This window comes from Chiloscyllium plagiosum, chromosome 30 (assembly GCF_004010195.1).
Source record: "Chiloscyllium plagiosum isolate BGI_BamShark_2017 chromosome 30, ASM401019v2, whole genome shotgun sequence".
Classification (NCBI taxonomy): Eukaryota; Metazoa; Chordata; class Chondrichthyes; order Orectolobiformes; family Hemiscylliidae; genus Chiloscyllium; species Chiloscyllium plagiosum.
In genome coordinates this window covers 42,502,855-42,516,312 of record NC_057739.1, presented here as the reverse complement: position 1 = coordinate 42,516,312, position 13,458 = coordinate 42,502,855, and the positions used below count along the sequence as shown (strand labels likewise).

The following is a 13,458-nucleotide window of genomic DNA, read 5'->3' as shown; positions in this document are numbered from 1 at the left end:
CAAACTAATAGGGGACTGTCATGGCAGAGAGGGCATGGAGCCCTATGTTCATGTCCTACCTATGTTAGGGGTAGGATTACAGTTAGGCTTCAAAGTTGTATAAGGACACCTCTGAACAGGCTGATGAAGGGGAAAAGGATATTTTACTAAGTTCAAAGTTTGTGAGAAGATTTGTAGCTCGGGTGCTTGTTGTTGTGGTTGTATTCGCCGAGCTGGGAATTTGTGTTGCAGACGTTTCATCCCCTGTCTAGGTGACATCCTCAGTACTTGGGAGCCTCCTGTGAAGCGCTTCTGTGATCTTGTCTCTGGCATTTATAGTGATTTGTCTCTGCCGCTTCCATTTGTCAGTTCCAGCTGTCCGCTGCAGTGGCCGGTATATTGGGTCCAGGTCGATATGCTTGTTTGCGGATCGTTAGCTGTCTTCCTGTTTGTCCTATGTAGTGTTTTGTGCAGTCCTTGCATGGAATTTTGTACACTACATTGGTTTTGCTCATGCTGGTTATCGGGACAACACTACTATTATAGGACAGGCCAAACAGAGAGCAGCCAGGGAATTCCTCGAGGCATGGCACTCATCCACTGATTCAATCAACAAGCACATTGTCCTGTACCCAATATACCGGCCACTGCAGCGGACAGCTGGAACTGACAACCGGAAGCGGCAGAGATAAACCACTATAAATGCCAGAGAAAAGATCACAGAAGCGCTTCTCAGGAGGCTCCCAAGCACTGAGGATGTCACCTAGACAGGGGACGAAACGTCTGCAACACAAATTCCCAGCTCGGCAAACAGAACCACAACATATTACTAAGTTTCCAATCAATACGGTATTAGTGCACTCACTCACTGAGGCAGTGATAAGATCACCAGTTTAATAAACCAGAGGCCCCCTGTCGGGTTCTGGGTTTCAATCCCTCCTGAGCAGTAAATGAATTCAAATTCTGCCTTTGAAAGCTTGTCTGTGTAATGGTGACCGCTAAAGTACTAGCAAATGTTATTACAAACTGGTTGCACCCCACCCCCTCCCCCCAACCCCGGTTTCTCCCCCTAACCCCGGTCAGCTCAAAGCTGCTTTACAGCTAGCAGTCTACTTTCTGAAATGCAGTGGAGAAATCGACCTATCTGCGCACAGCAAGAAGCCACAAAGTGCCAGGTGGTGATGACCAGATAACCTAATTTTGTGATGTTGACTGAGGGGAGAGTATTGATCATTACACTACAGGGGAGAGCTTTCTCTCTGGAACATTCTTTCACACCACAAGGGAGGACAGAGATGCAACGTAATCCGCCACTTACCCTTTGGCCCATGAGCCCTGGCTCACCTCTGGCTCCGGGCAGTCCGATTGCACCCTGCAGATCACACCAAAGGTGAGAATTACAAAGTGAAAATCTTAACACGTGAAATCTAAATTTCAAATACTTTGAGCATCATTCAACTCAGGACAAATCAAGACTCAGCCACTTTCATTAATTACTTCTGGTGCATGGGTGTTACTGACAACAAAATGTAATTTACCTGAGTGTTCTCAACAATACACTCACTGTGTAAATTAATGCCCTGTATTCATACACTGTATACTAATAGCAACACTGTACATTAATCTTAGTCAAATTTGTCTGATACCCCAAGGAATAGACAGAAATGGCATCGTTTACAAAACCTTCTTGGAGGACAAAATGGGATTTCTTGGTCTGCTCTCATTGAGCCTGAATGGCCTACTCTTGTGATGTAACTATTCATTCACTGTATGATTATACTCGCTGGGTCATTCAAGGCTGCACTGAGCACATGGTAGCACCCAACAGGTTCTAATCTAAGTATTCTCTGAAATCTCTCTTTACAGCAAAGGAAAACATCCACATCATTTTGTATTTTCCAACGAAAAGTTCAACTCAAGTCCTGGTAAGTGTTCAGTTTCGAAATACATGAATATTACCCTCACAAGCTGCAGCATGGAGCTGGGGAAGGATGGAAATGCTTTGTCAGTGTGAATAAATCCTGGAGCCTCAGAGGCAGTGCATAAAGTTTCAATCCAGTAAATTGCCCAAATCCGAAATCGTTCAAACATCTATTGTGTTGATTTGATAGTGACAGATCCCAATTTGTGTAGTGTAACCCTGTACTCGGTGACACAGGTCCACCTGTCCGAGACTGACTGCTTTTGCAAAGGGAGAGTGGCAATACCATAGAAAGAACAGTGAAGCTCCCTCTAGCTGGTTTCAGATTGCACCGGCCCAGCTAAGACCACCAAGGAATCTCAGAAAGAACCACATCCTTGGGAAAAAGAGAAACAAACTCCTTGGGATGTCACCCGGTAAATTTACATTTCAGTTGTTTTAAAGAGTGCAATCATGGAACAATGTCGAGCTGCAATGTAGGACTCTGTAGCATTTGCTAACAGGCATTTTCTGGACATGCAAGACTGCGGCATCTTCTTCCAAATCTGAAAATAAATAAAACTTTGGAGATCACCGGGGTCATATAAAGTTATTTTCTTCACAGAGAAAAATAAATTGAATGTATTATTTGTTGCCTCTCCTTTCAAACACCACAGTGACGATGTCTTGATGATTGGCAATTATGTCATTCTATAGCACAGTGAGGGGTCAGCTCACTGAGACAGACACAACCCACAGGAGGGGGGGCTGATCTTATGGTGCAGTGGTCATGTCCTTACCTCTGGGCTAGGCGGCCTACTCCAGAGGGTAACATGGCTGACCCATAGATTGCATGGTATCTATAATAGTCTTTGGGGAAGGACAAAGTGGCCACTTTCATTGGGGAGCTTCATTTACACTTCTTGTTGCTGCGGTAAGCTTTCGAACCTCATCAAAGACGCCTCCCATCCCAGTAATGCTCTCCTACAACCTCTTCCGTCAGGCAGGAGATACAGAAGCTTGAACACACACACACACATACTAACAGGTTCAAGAACAGCTTCTCCCTGCCGTTGTCAGACTGATGAATGGACCTCTCTGACTTCAAATAACGTTGATCTTGCTTTGTGCAGCTCCTGTGCAGTTGTAATCAGTATGCCTCACTCTGTCTAAGCACCTTGTGACAAACTCCCAGCCATCAAGGTGCAGGCTTTGAGGGCGACATGGTGGCTCAGTGGTTAGCACTGCTACCTCACAGCACCAGGGACCCGGGTTCGATTTCACCCCTGGGCGACTGTCTATATGGAGTTTGCGCATTTTCCCCACATCTGAGTGGGTTTCCTCCAGGTGCTCTAGTTTCCTCCCACAATCCAAAGATATGCAGGCTAGGTGGATTGCCCATAGTGTTCAGAGATGTGTACACTAGGTGTATTAGTCAGGGGAAATGTAGAGTAGTAGGGGATTGGGTCTGGTTGGGACAATCTTATGAGGGTCAGTGTGGACTTGTTGGGCTAAATGGCCTGTTTCCACACTGTAGGGGGTTCTATGATTCTTTGCACTACTACAGAGAGGGTAGAACAGCTTCAGGGTTGGATAAGATGCCTCCACATTCAAGCACCATCGTCAGGTCCCAGTCCAAATTCCTTATGCACTTGGAGGGAAACACAGATAATGTTGCACATTACCGAGGAGTGTTCACACCAAACACTGAGTGACGGATTAATCACCTTCAGCTCAGCAATTGGACAGGCCCAGTGAGCCAAATGCTCCTACTTCTGTTTTTAATGCTCAAATTGGGCACTCCTCAGGAACTGTGGCAAAACAAATTTCCCATTCCGAGTCAAACCAAAAGCATGAAGGAACTTGATTGGACACTGCACTAGAATCTCCACTCAATCGCCACTCCAATGTGGATTGAAGCTCATCGGCCAGGATTTAAGTCAGTGAGTGGGTGAGAGGGTTCCCCCTCGACACCTTGTGGTGACGATTTGGGGAGATTTCACCAAAATCTCTCATCTGGTGGACATGGGAATCATTTTAAAAGTGTGCCTTTTGTGATTTGGGTCACCGGCAAGCAAAGATGTGCAGGTTAGCCTTATCCAACCCTGAAGGTGTTCAACACGGCCTACTCTCCCTGCCCTTTGACGGCTGGGTGTTTGTCACAAAGCAATTTGCTTCTGATTTCTTGTGGGTCCCTTTCCTTGGCTTTTCGTGGTACCTAATAATGTCCTCCCAATCCACACACCTGCGGTGATCTTTCTGCTAGGTTAGGGTGGATTGGCCACCATAGAGTCCAGGGATGTGCAGGGTTACTGATGGGAAATGCAGGTTTACAGGGATAAGGGTTACAGTTGGGTCTGAATGGGATGCCCTTTGGAGGGTTGGTGCAGACTTGATGGGCCGAATGGCCTCTTTCTGCACATTTAGGATTTGATCATTCTATGAGTGACATCAGAAAAGGTGACTTCAATAAAAACAGGAAAAGCTGGAAATGCTTCTTTTGGCTATTCTTAACCATGTGCTTTCCTTCAAGCCTGTCCGTTGGGATGTATTTAAGTTTGGGAGTTTTAAAGAATAATCAAGTATTTGAGAATTTGCCCCAGGATGAGTACTAATATAATGATTGAAAACAAGAATGCATTTAACATTTTATATGTATATGCAAACATTTAAAACTGAAGCTAAGGAATGGTCAGGTCAGTTAGCCCAACCATTCAGAGCTGCTTAGTTAAGAAAGTCAGCAATCTAAGGTTTAAACCCTGACCTAATTAACACCAAAATAATTATAATCTGTTGCAGTATTTACAGTTCAACTTCAATTTTGTTCTTAATGCAACATTGTCTAAGTTCCAATCCATAAATATTGCAATCTTAAGTACAGTTATAATGTACTCAATCTGGAACGGTATTACTCTCATGTGTCCTCATAGTTTTCAACAAGTTTAAGTAAATAGCAGCTAGGGTCTCTTCCAAAATAACTTTGGTTTACTGGCAGGATAACTGTGTTTATTTTTGGAAGTGGAGTGCCTTAAAGGAGTATCAACAGCCTCATAAATTTTGTAAAAGGGTTTGTGTTTTGCGTGGCAGTAAACAACACGCTTTGCCATCAGTCAAACAGGATCTACTTTGTATGATATATAATGACGACAATGATACGACTTGGCACTTTCAGAACCAAGCAACAAAAATTAATTTTCCCAAATCGGCCATATAATCTCCTTGAATTTCACAGAAAACAAACCACAATCTGGTTAAAATTTAGACTCTCTTCATTATTCTGAATGAAAACAGGTTTACCAGCACGGTGAATAGGGGAGCATTGCTGGGATATTGTACTGTGGGGCTAGCTCAGTTGGATGGGTGGCTGGTTTGCGATGCAGAATGACACTAACAATGTGGGTTCAATTCTCACACAGGTTAAGATTACTCTGAAGGATTTTCCTTCTCAATCCCTTCCCCCCTCACCTCAAGTGTGGTGACCCTCAGGTTCAAGCACCACCAGCTGTGTCTCTCTAATGAGAGAGTAGCGCTACAGTCTGGTAAGATTGTGGAAGCTTTATTAACATGAACTCAAATTAAAATTGTCCAGTATTCCCTTCAGCAAGTGGACAGTCATCTCATCAAGGTGTTTATAATGATTAAAAGTTAACTCAGGCTGCCTCCTCTCTTGAGACGATCCAGTGCAAGAGGATGCACTATTTGTAAAATTAGGGCTACTCTGTTCATTGAATCCCTACAGTGCAGAAGCATCAAGTCTACACCCCAATCCTCCAAAAAGTGTTGCACCCAGACCCACTCCTTTAATCCAATGGTGAACCCACCCAGCCTGGCCACTATGGACAATTTAACATGGCCAATCCACCTAACGAGCACATTGTTGGACTGTGGGAGGAAACCCATACAGACACAGGGAGATTGTGTAAACTCCATACAGACAGTCAGCTGAGGGTGGGATTAAACCCAGGTTCCTGGTGCTGTGAGGTAGCCGTGCTAACCACGGAGTCACCATGCACCCTGAGAAGTTCTGTCTAGGAATGTGGGTTACCAATAACATTACCACTACACCACCACTTCCCCCCCGTTCAGCAGCGAAATTAGAAATCACTTCATTACAAAGTCAGGAATCCCTTTTTCAAAAGACACGAGTTAGGTGGAATTTTCCAAATGTGATGAAAAGTATTTTATGAAAAGAATCACATGGACCATAGGGTGGGTGCATGGGATGAGTGAGATAGAGATGAATGATAATCTAAGTGAACAACAGTACAACATCAAAGGGCTGAATGGCCTGTGTGGATTCAAGGCAGCACATTGAACACACCAAGCCTTTGCAGAGTTTGAAGCAGCATGCTCCCTTCCACGTGAGGACTTGTACTACTTGCCACAGCAATCATGAATGAATCTGTTACAAGCATATATTAAGGGCAGATTTGAAAATAGTTATGCAGAAACTCCTGATGCCGGAGATTCACATCTGGTCTGATGTAAATTTCGCTGGCAGCCAGTAAACAGACTGTGGAAACAGAAATTGTGTAGCTGGAAACTTGGGAGCTGCCTCATTACTGCTGCTTACAGCCTATCCCTGATGAAGAGGCAGGCACACTCTTCAGATTTTGTGAACTTTGCTTACACACACACACACACCCGGGTGGACCGGGCCGTAACCAGGAAGCCGGGCAGCGAAACGAAAGTCCCGTCATGTAACGATTAGAAAGTTGTACCTTCTCTCCAGGGTCACCTGGGAGTCCAGGTTCTCCAGTTGGGCCAGGAAGCCCCTGAAATATAGAGGGAAAGAGAATTAGGAAGAGCCTTTAGTGAAAAACTCCCACAACATGGTCTGAATGTAAATGAAATCTGTGGCAATTAGACTCTGATTGGTGGGAAGGACTGACAAAGGAAAATGCTGGACCAGGGTTGGAGCCTGTCAGTACAACACATTGAAACACACTCTCCTCTGCTCAGCTTGGTCCTGCCATGATGCAGAGGGGGCCTTGGGTATACCAGCTCCTGACAGAATTAAAGAGGTGTTACATTATGGAAGGAGGACATTTACGTCATTGTGTCTGCTTTGACCATTCCTCTGCCTTCTCTGTTTAGCTCTACATGTAGATCATAGAACAGTTCAGCACAGGAACAGACCCTTTGGCCCATCATGTCTGTACTGACTATGATGCTACTCTAAACTAATCCCATCAGCCTGCCCATGGTCCATATCCCTCTATTCCCGTCTCTGTTCCTCTTAAATGTTGCTATCGTATCTGTTTTTACCTCCTCTCCTGACAACGTGTTCCAGGCACCTACCACTCTCTGTGTAAAACATTTGCCTCACACATCTCCTTTAAACTTTCCTCCTCTCAACCTCAAGCCTTTTCCCCTGGATATTTGATGTTTCCACCCTGGGAAAACAACTCTGCTGTATTTATGCCTCATATAATTTTATATATTTCTATCAGGTTGCCCCTCAGCTTACGATGTTCTAGTGAAAACAACTGAAGTCTGTCCAACCTCTTCTTATAGCTAATACACTCCAATCCAGGCAACATCCTGGTAAGACTCTACTGCACCCTCTCCAAAGAGTCCACATCCTTCCTACAGCGTGGGGACCAGAACTATACACAATACCCAGATGTGGTCTCTCTAAAGTTTCACAAAGCTGCAACATGACTTGCCAACTTTTATACTCAGTACCCTGACCAATGAAGACAAGCATGTAATACACCTTCTTTACCACCTTATCCATTTGGTTTGCCACTTTCAGGGAGCTATGCACTTGCACCTCAAGATCCCACAGCATATCCTTGTTACATAATAAGCCAATTCCCTTATTGAAAGTCTCAGTTTGACTGTATTCCAGCAGGGTGTTCTAGATCCTAAACACTCATTGCCCGAGAAGGTTTCTCCTTGTGTCTGGAGGGTTCTGATTCCAACCTTCAAAGAGAAACAGGAAAAGCTGCTGCTGGTGACAACTATTCCTGCCTCTAACCGGGAGTCTATAAAGAAGCTGGTGAAAAGCCTTTCCCAGATTGCTTTTTTCAGTTGAATGTTTCTTATTTTATCATGAACATGGGCATCACTGACAAAATCAGCCAATGTTGCCCATTTCTAATTGTCCTCAAACTCATCAACATGTTGGGCCATTTCAGAGGGCAGTTAAGAGTCAACCACATTGCAATGGGTCTGGAGTCATATGTAGACTAGGATGGTTAACAATTTTTAAAAATTCATTCATGGAATGAGGGCGTCTCTGGCTGGGCCAGCATTTACTGCCTATCCCTAATTGCCCAGAAAGCAGTTAAGAATCAACCACATTGCTGTGGGTCTGGAGTCACGTGTAGGCCAGACTGGGTATGGATGGCAGATTTCTCTTCTCTAAAGGACATTAGTGAACCAGATGTTTTCTTTCTCTAAACAATAATAGTCTTTTTTTTCCCACTCAGAATAGATTTCAATCAATTGAATGTTTTTTTAAACAAAAGATGAGTTTTCATCTTACCTTTGGTCCCATCTCCCCCAGCAACCCAATCATCCCCTCAGGCCCTGGTGGTCCCTGGAAAAATAAAATGAAGATTTAAACGATTTTCACAATTTGAGCTTAGGTCAGCTTACAAATAACTTTCGACTGAAGAATATTTACTGATGGTAAATGCTGAGCTACAAATCACAGACCGGCGGCAACAGGCAGCATTAAATACCAAACCAAGCTCATGTGGTTATACATATTGCCCTGTGTACTGTACATTTGGCTGCAATGGTCATATTGCCCAGTTTGCTAAGTATTGAGAGAGAGGACACACTTCCCTGAATGACACCACTGTTGAAGTATTCCAGTTCTGCTTTTTTTAGCTCTCAGACATTGTGTCATAAACCCTTTTTTTTGTCAATAAGGCACAAGAACACTCTTCCACTGAGATTGTTCAGTGCTTATTCTAAGTTGAAGGCTTGCATTCTCTGTGTTCGCTGCCCTGCTAAAGGGAGCTGCATATCTGCTCAGTGAGAGGTTGGCTGAACTGAAGGAGATCACAGAATAGAATCCCTACAGTGTGGGAACAGACCATTCAGCCTATCAAGTCCACATCAACTCTCCGAAGACTATACCACCCAGACCGACCCCATCTACCTATGTGATTTAGTCACTGAGCAACACAGGCTGAACAGGATTCATTGCCACAGATGGCTGTGGAGGCAGGTCATTGGGTATATTTAAGACTGAGATAGATAGGTTCTTGAGTATTAAGGGAATCAAGGGTTATGGGGAGAAAGTGGGAGAATTGAGAAACTTATCAGCCATGACTGAATGGCGAAGCAGACTCGATTGGCTGAATGGCCTAATTTTTGTTCCTATGCCTTATGGTCTAACAATCCAGGGAGGGTCAATAGCTCCACAAAATATCCAATTTAAGACAATCAATCATGCTCATAGCATGGCTCATGTACGTCTTTAGCAGGGACGTATATTCACATACACAGATCTGTTCTCTGTAAATGTGGAACACATTTAAGCCTTGCTCCATTATTAAGACTTGTGGAGCCCATGATTCACTGTTGGTGTCTCCACGGCAACACCTCAGTCAATCAGAGTCCAACAATGAACTCCGTAAGGTTGCAGAGGGATGACGTTATGGAGGGATTAGAACAAAAGGACTAGAATTTCAAATCTGTGGATGTGCAAGACAAGAGATATTATCAAAAGCGAGGATGGATAAAATGGGCAGGATGTTAAATGGTGTACAATGTAAAATGGACAGAAACATTTAGGACATGGGTTATCAATGGAAAGTGGGGAATGGGAATCTGGCCAAGAGAGAACTACAGTACTAAAGACTGGAACAAACAAGGGAATGTGTGAGGGTAATAAAGACTCAATACAACAAGGGCACATCCGAGGGATTCTGTGGTCAATGGACTGAGGTAGAAGTGGAAGCAGTGATACCTTGGAGGTGCCAGTCGGTGGAGAGGATACAAAGTCAAATAGAAGGAAAAGCTTGCTGACTGTTTGGTTTCCTCTCAGACTGTGGCCACAGTCAAGGATGGAGATGGCAGCATCAGTGCTCCCAGGTTTAGTTCGGAGGAAGTTACACAATGATTCATGGTCTATGGAGTTGAGGGAGGTAGAGCTGGGAGTCTATGGAATATATATGACACTATCCAAGGATGGCATTGAGGTGAGGAATCAGGGGCTGGAGGAAACACATATAGCCGAGAAAAGACAGGCATCGGTTTTAAAAATGGAGAGCGATTGAATTCAAGGGACAGAGTGTGACAGGCACGGAGTTCCAGGATGCAGTGGTGGAAGGCCTGACTAACAAGGATGAGGTGTCAGTGGAGAGGAGCCCGTCAATTATAAGAAGAGGCTAGAGAGAGAGAGTCAATAGTGCAGTCATCAGTGGAAATGATCCGAAACCCCGTGGCCAAAATCCACATCCCATGGCACAAAGGAGACAGGCCAGACGTGCATAAGTTTAAAAAAATTCCAAAACTACAAACAGGCAACTCCTAAATCAGATTCTAGGTTTCATGATAAGGAGGCGACTAATTTGTTCTGTCAGACCCCAACTAATGATCTCAAATGTCTGCACATGGTGCAGCTTTCCATGAAAACAACAAATATTGGAGATCCCAATGGGTCAGGGAGCAACTGTAGAGAGCAAGCAAACGTTTCGAGTCTACATGACTCTTCAACAGAGCTGCTTCCCATGTCACTTCTGTTGACGATCCTTTAACCTTTCCCTGTTGTTTGAAGGTTAACCCTTTGTATCAATACGTCCAAATGAAGAATTTGATATTGTTTAGGATTTGTGGAATAAAGGCAAAATGGCTGGAAATCTGAACCAAATACAGAGAATACTGGAGAAACTCAGCAGGTCTGGCAGCATCCGTGCAGACAGAAACAGAGTTAACGTTTCGGGTCCGATCTGGTCCAGTCTAGTATTCCAGTATTACTAGAGCCAAAACATTACCTCTGTTTCACTCTGCACGGATGCTGCCAGACTTGCTGTGTTTCTCCAGCATTCTCAGTGCTCAGTCTGGCTTATGCATTTGGCTGGGGAAACCTGAATTCCACTCACAGGTATTACTGTATATACCTTGTTTACAACGGAGATCAGACACAGGCTTATCTCTCAGTTTTTGGACTGCCAGTTTTTCGTGCTCCCTTCTTGAAAAGGCAGAGAAAGCTGAGTCCTTGAATGTTTTTGGTGCAGAGGTGGATAAGTTTTCTCGATAAGAAAGGGGAAGTGGCGAGGTGAGGGGTTTATCAGGAGTAGGAAGGAACATGGGGCGAGGTTATAATCAGATCATACTGAATGGCGGAACACGCTCATGGGGCTGAATGGCCTACTCCTACTCCACACATTCATACTGTTGCGTTTCAGAAGCTTGAACCAACAGATTCAAGAACAGCATCTTCCCTGCTAGTTATTAGATTTTTGAATGGACTGTAATATTGTATTCCTTGCTCTGTTCTATTATTCTTATGCACTTTGTATGGTATGATCTGCCTGCACTGCACGCAAAATAAAACTTTTCACTGTACCTGGTACATGTGACACCAATAAATCAAATTAAAGTTTAGAATTCAATATAGAACTTCCTTCTCCTGATCAGATCATGCTTTCATGCAGTTGGTATCTTGTGAAGGTACTTACTGGCTCTCCCGGGATTCCTTTAGCGCCTGGAGCACCAGAAGGTCCAGGAATACCCTGCAACAACAGAACAGTTCATTCTCAACGGTCAAAGGTTGGGTAAACAAACTAAAACAATGAAACCACGACAGCCTTTAACAAAGTTATATTAAAGTGTTGTTTGGTTTCAATGAAGCCATTCCAGTTTCCTCTATAACTTAGTTTCAGTTTTGAAAACTGACTGGATTTTCCATTCCTGGTATACTCTTACGCACTATTACTGTGCCAGCCACAAGATTTTTCTCAGTAGCAATCTGTACTAAGTCCCATTCACGTGCTCTGTGAGGAACAGGACAGAGGCTGTTTAAAAATGAAAGACTTTGCAAACTCAAGAACTAATGATGAACTTGGTAACTTGAAGAAAAGGAAAGGATCATCATGCACTAAGGACAGAATACTTGCCTTCCAGGGGCTAGACTAAACAATGTTTATTATTAAAACATAAAAGGAGAAAAATATGTACTGGCACAACTTTTCTAATGTCAGGAAACAGACAAAAAGAACATGCAGCACAGACCATTAGCCCCAATTAATTGTTTGACAGTTGGATTATTGGCATGTTAAGGGTCTCTGCTGCACTTTAGACTTCTAGCTTAACTCTGTAACACCAAACTAAGATCATTTTTCTCTGTTCTTAATAGCAAAGCCAGCATTTATGGACCATTCCAAATTGCCCTTGAGAAGGTGGAGATGAGCTGCCTTCTTGAACCGCTGCAGTCCATATGCTGTAGGTTGACCCACAATGCCCTTAGGGAGGGAATTTCAGGATCTTGACCCAGTGACAGTGAAGGAATGGCGATATATTTCCAAGTTGGGATGGTGATGGCTTGGAGGGAATACGCAGATTGTGATGCTTTCATGTATCTGCTGCTCTTGTCCATCTAGTTGATAGAAATTATAGTTTTGGAAAGTGTTGGCATAGGATTAGTGTGTTGCTAAATGCAATTTGTATGTAGCACACACCGTTGCCACTGTAGGTCAGTGGTAAAGGGAGGGTTTAAGATGTTGAGTGTGGTCCAATCAAGCAGGCTGTTTTGTCCTGGATGCTGTTGAGCTTTTTGAATGCTGTTGGACCTGCACCCATCCAGGCAAGTGGGGAGTATTCCATCACACTCCTGACTTCATGGTGGACAGGCTTTGGGAGGTTCTGGATTAGTGGTGCTGGGAGAGCACAGCAATTCAGGCAGCATCCGAGGACAGGCAAAATCGACGTTTCGGGCAAAAGCCCTTCATCAGGAATAAAGGCAGAGAGCCTGAAGCATGGAGAGATAAGCTAGAGGAGGGTGGGGGTGGGAGAGAGACTCCCTGAGATTCTTGTAGAGAGAGGAGGAAAACTTCTTCAAGGCAGGCATCCTTGCAAGAGGATTCGCAGTAGGGTTAAAATCAACGAGGTAAAAACAATGACTGCAGATGCTGGAAACCAGATTCTGGATCAGTGGTGCTGGAACAGCACAGCAGTTCAGGCACCATCCGAGGACGGGCAAAATCGACGTTTCGGGCAAAAGCCCTCCATCATGAATAAAGGCAGAGAGCCTGAAGCGTGGAAATGACCTGGGAGTTGCAGTGAGAGAGAGACTCCCTGAGATTCTTGTAGAGAGAGGAGGAAAACGTCTTCAAGGCAGGCATCCTTGCAAGAGGATTCGCAGTAGGGTTAAAATCAACGAGGTAAAAACAATGACTGCAGATGCTGGAAACCAGATTCTGGATCAGTGGTGCTGGAACAGCACAGCAGTTCAGGCACCATCCGAGGACGGGCAAAATCGACGTTTCGGGCAAAAGCCCTCCATCAGGAATAAAGGCAGAGAGCCTGAAGCGTGGAAGCAAATGTGGCTGTAGTAGCGGGTTTGTTTCAGGACATGGTTGAAGAGCTTCAGGGCAGAGGAAATGACCTGGGAGTTG

The 13,458-nt window shown here is 44.3% G+C and overlaps 1 protein-coding gene across 1 annotated transcript in view; it reads right to left on the bottom strand.

Annotated features, from left to right (window-relative positions):
• col27a1b (collagen, type XXVII, alpha 1b) overlaps window positions 1-13,458 on the bottom strand; it is a 551,847-nt gene that overhangs the window by 84,932 nt on the left and 453,457 nt on the right. Inside the window, exons 32-35 of the mRNA XM_043719710.1 lie at window positions 11,524-11,577; window positions 8,373-8,426; window positions 6,601-6,654; window positions 1,298-1,351 (exon numbers count right to left, since the gene is read on the bottom strand). Coding sequence (XP_043575645.1) covers window positions 1,298-1,351; window positions 6,601-6,654; window positions 8,373-8,426; window positions 11,524-11,577 — 216 coding nt within the window. The remainder of the gene's footprint in view (window positions 1-1,297; window positions 1,352-6,600; window positions 6,655-8,372; window positions 8,427-11,523; window positions 11,578-13,458) is intronic.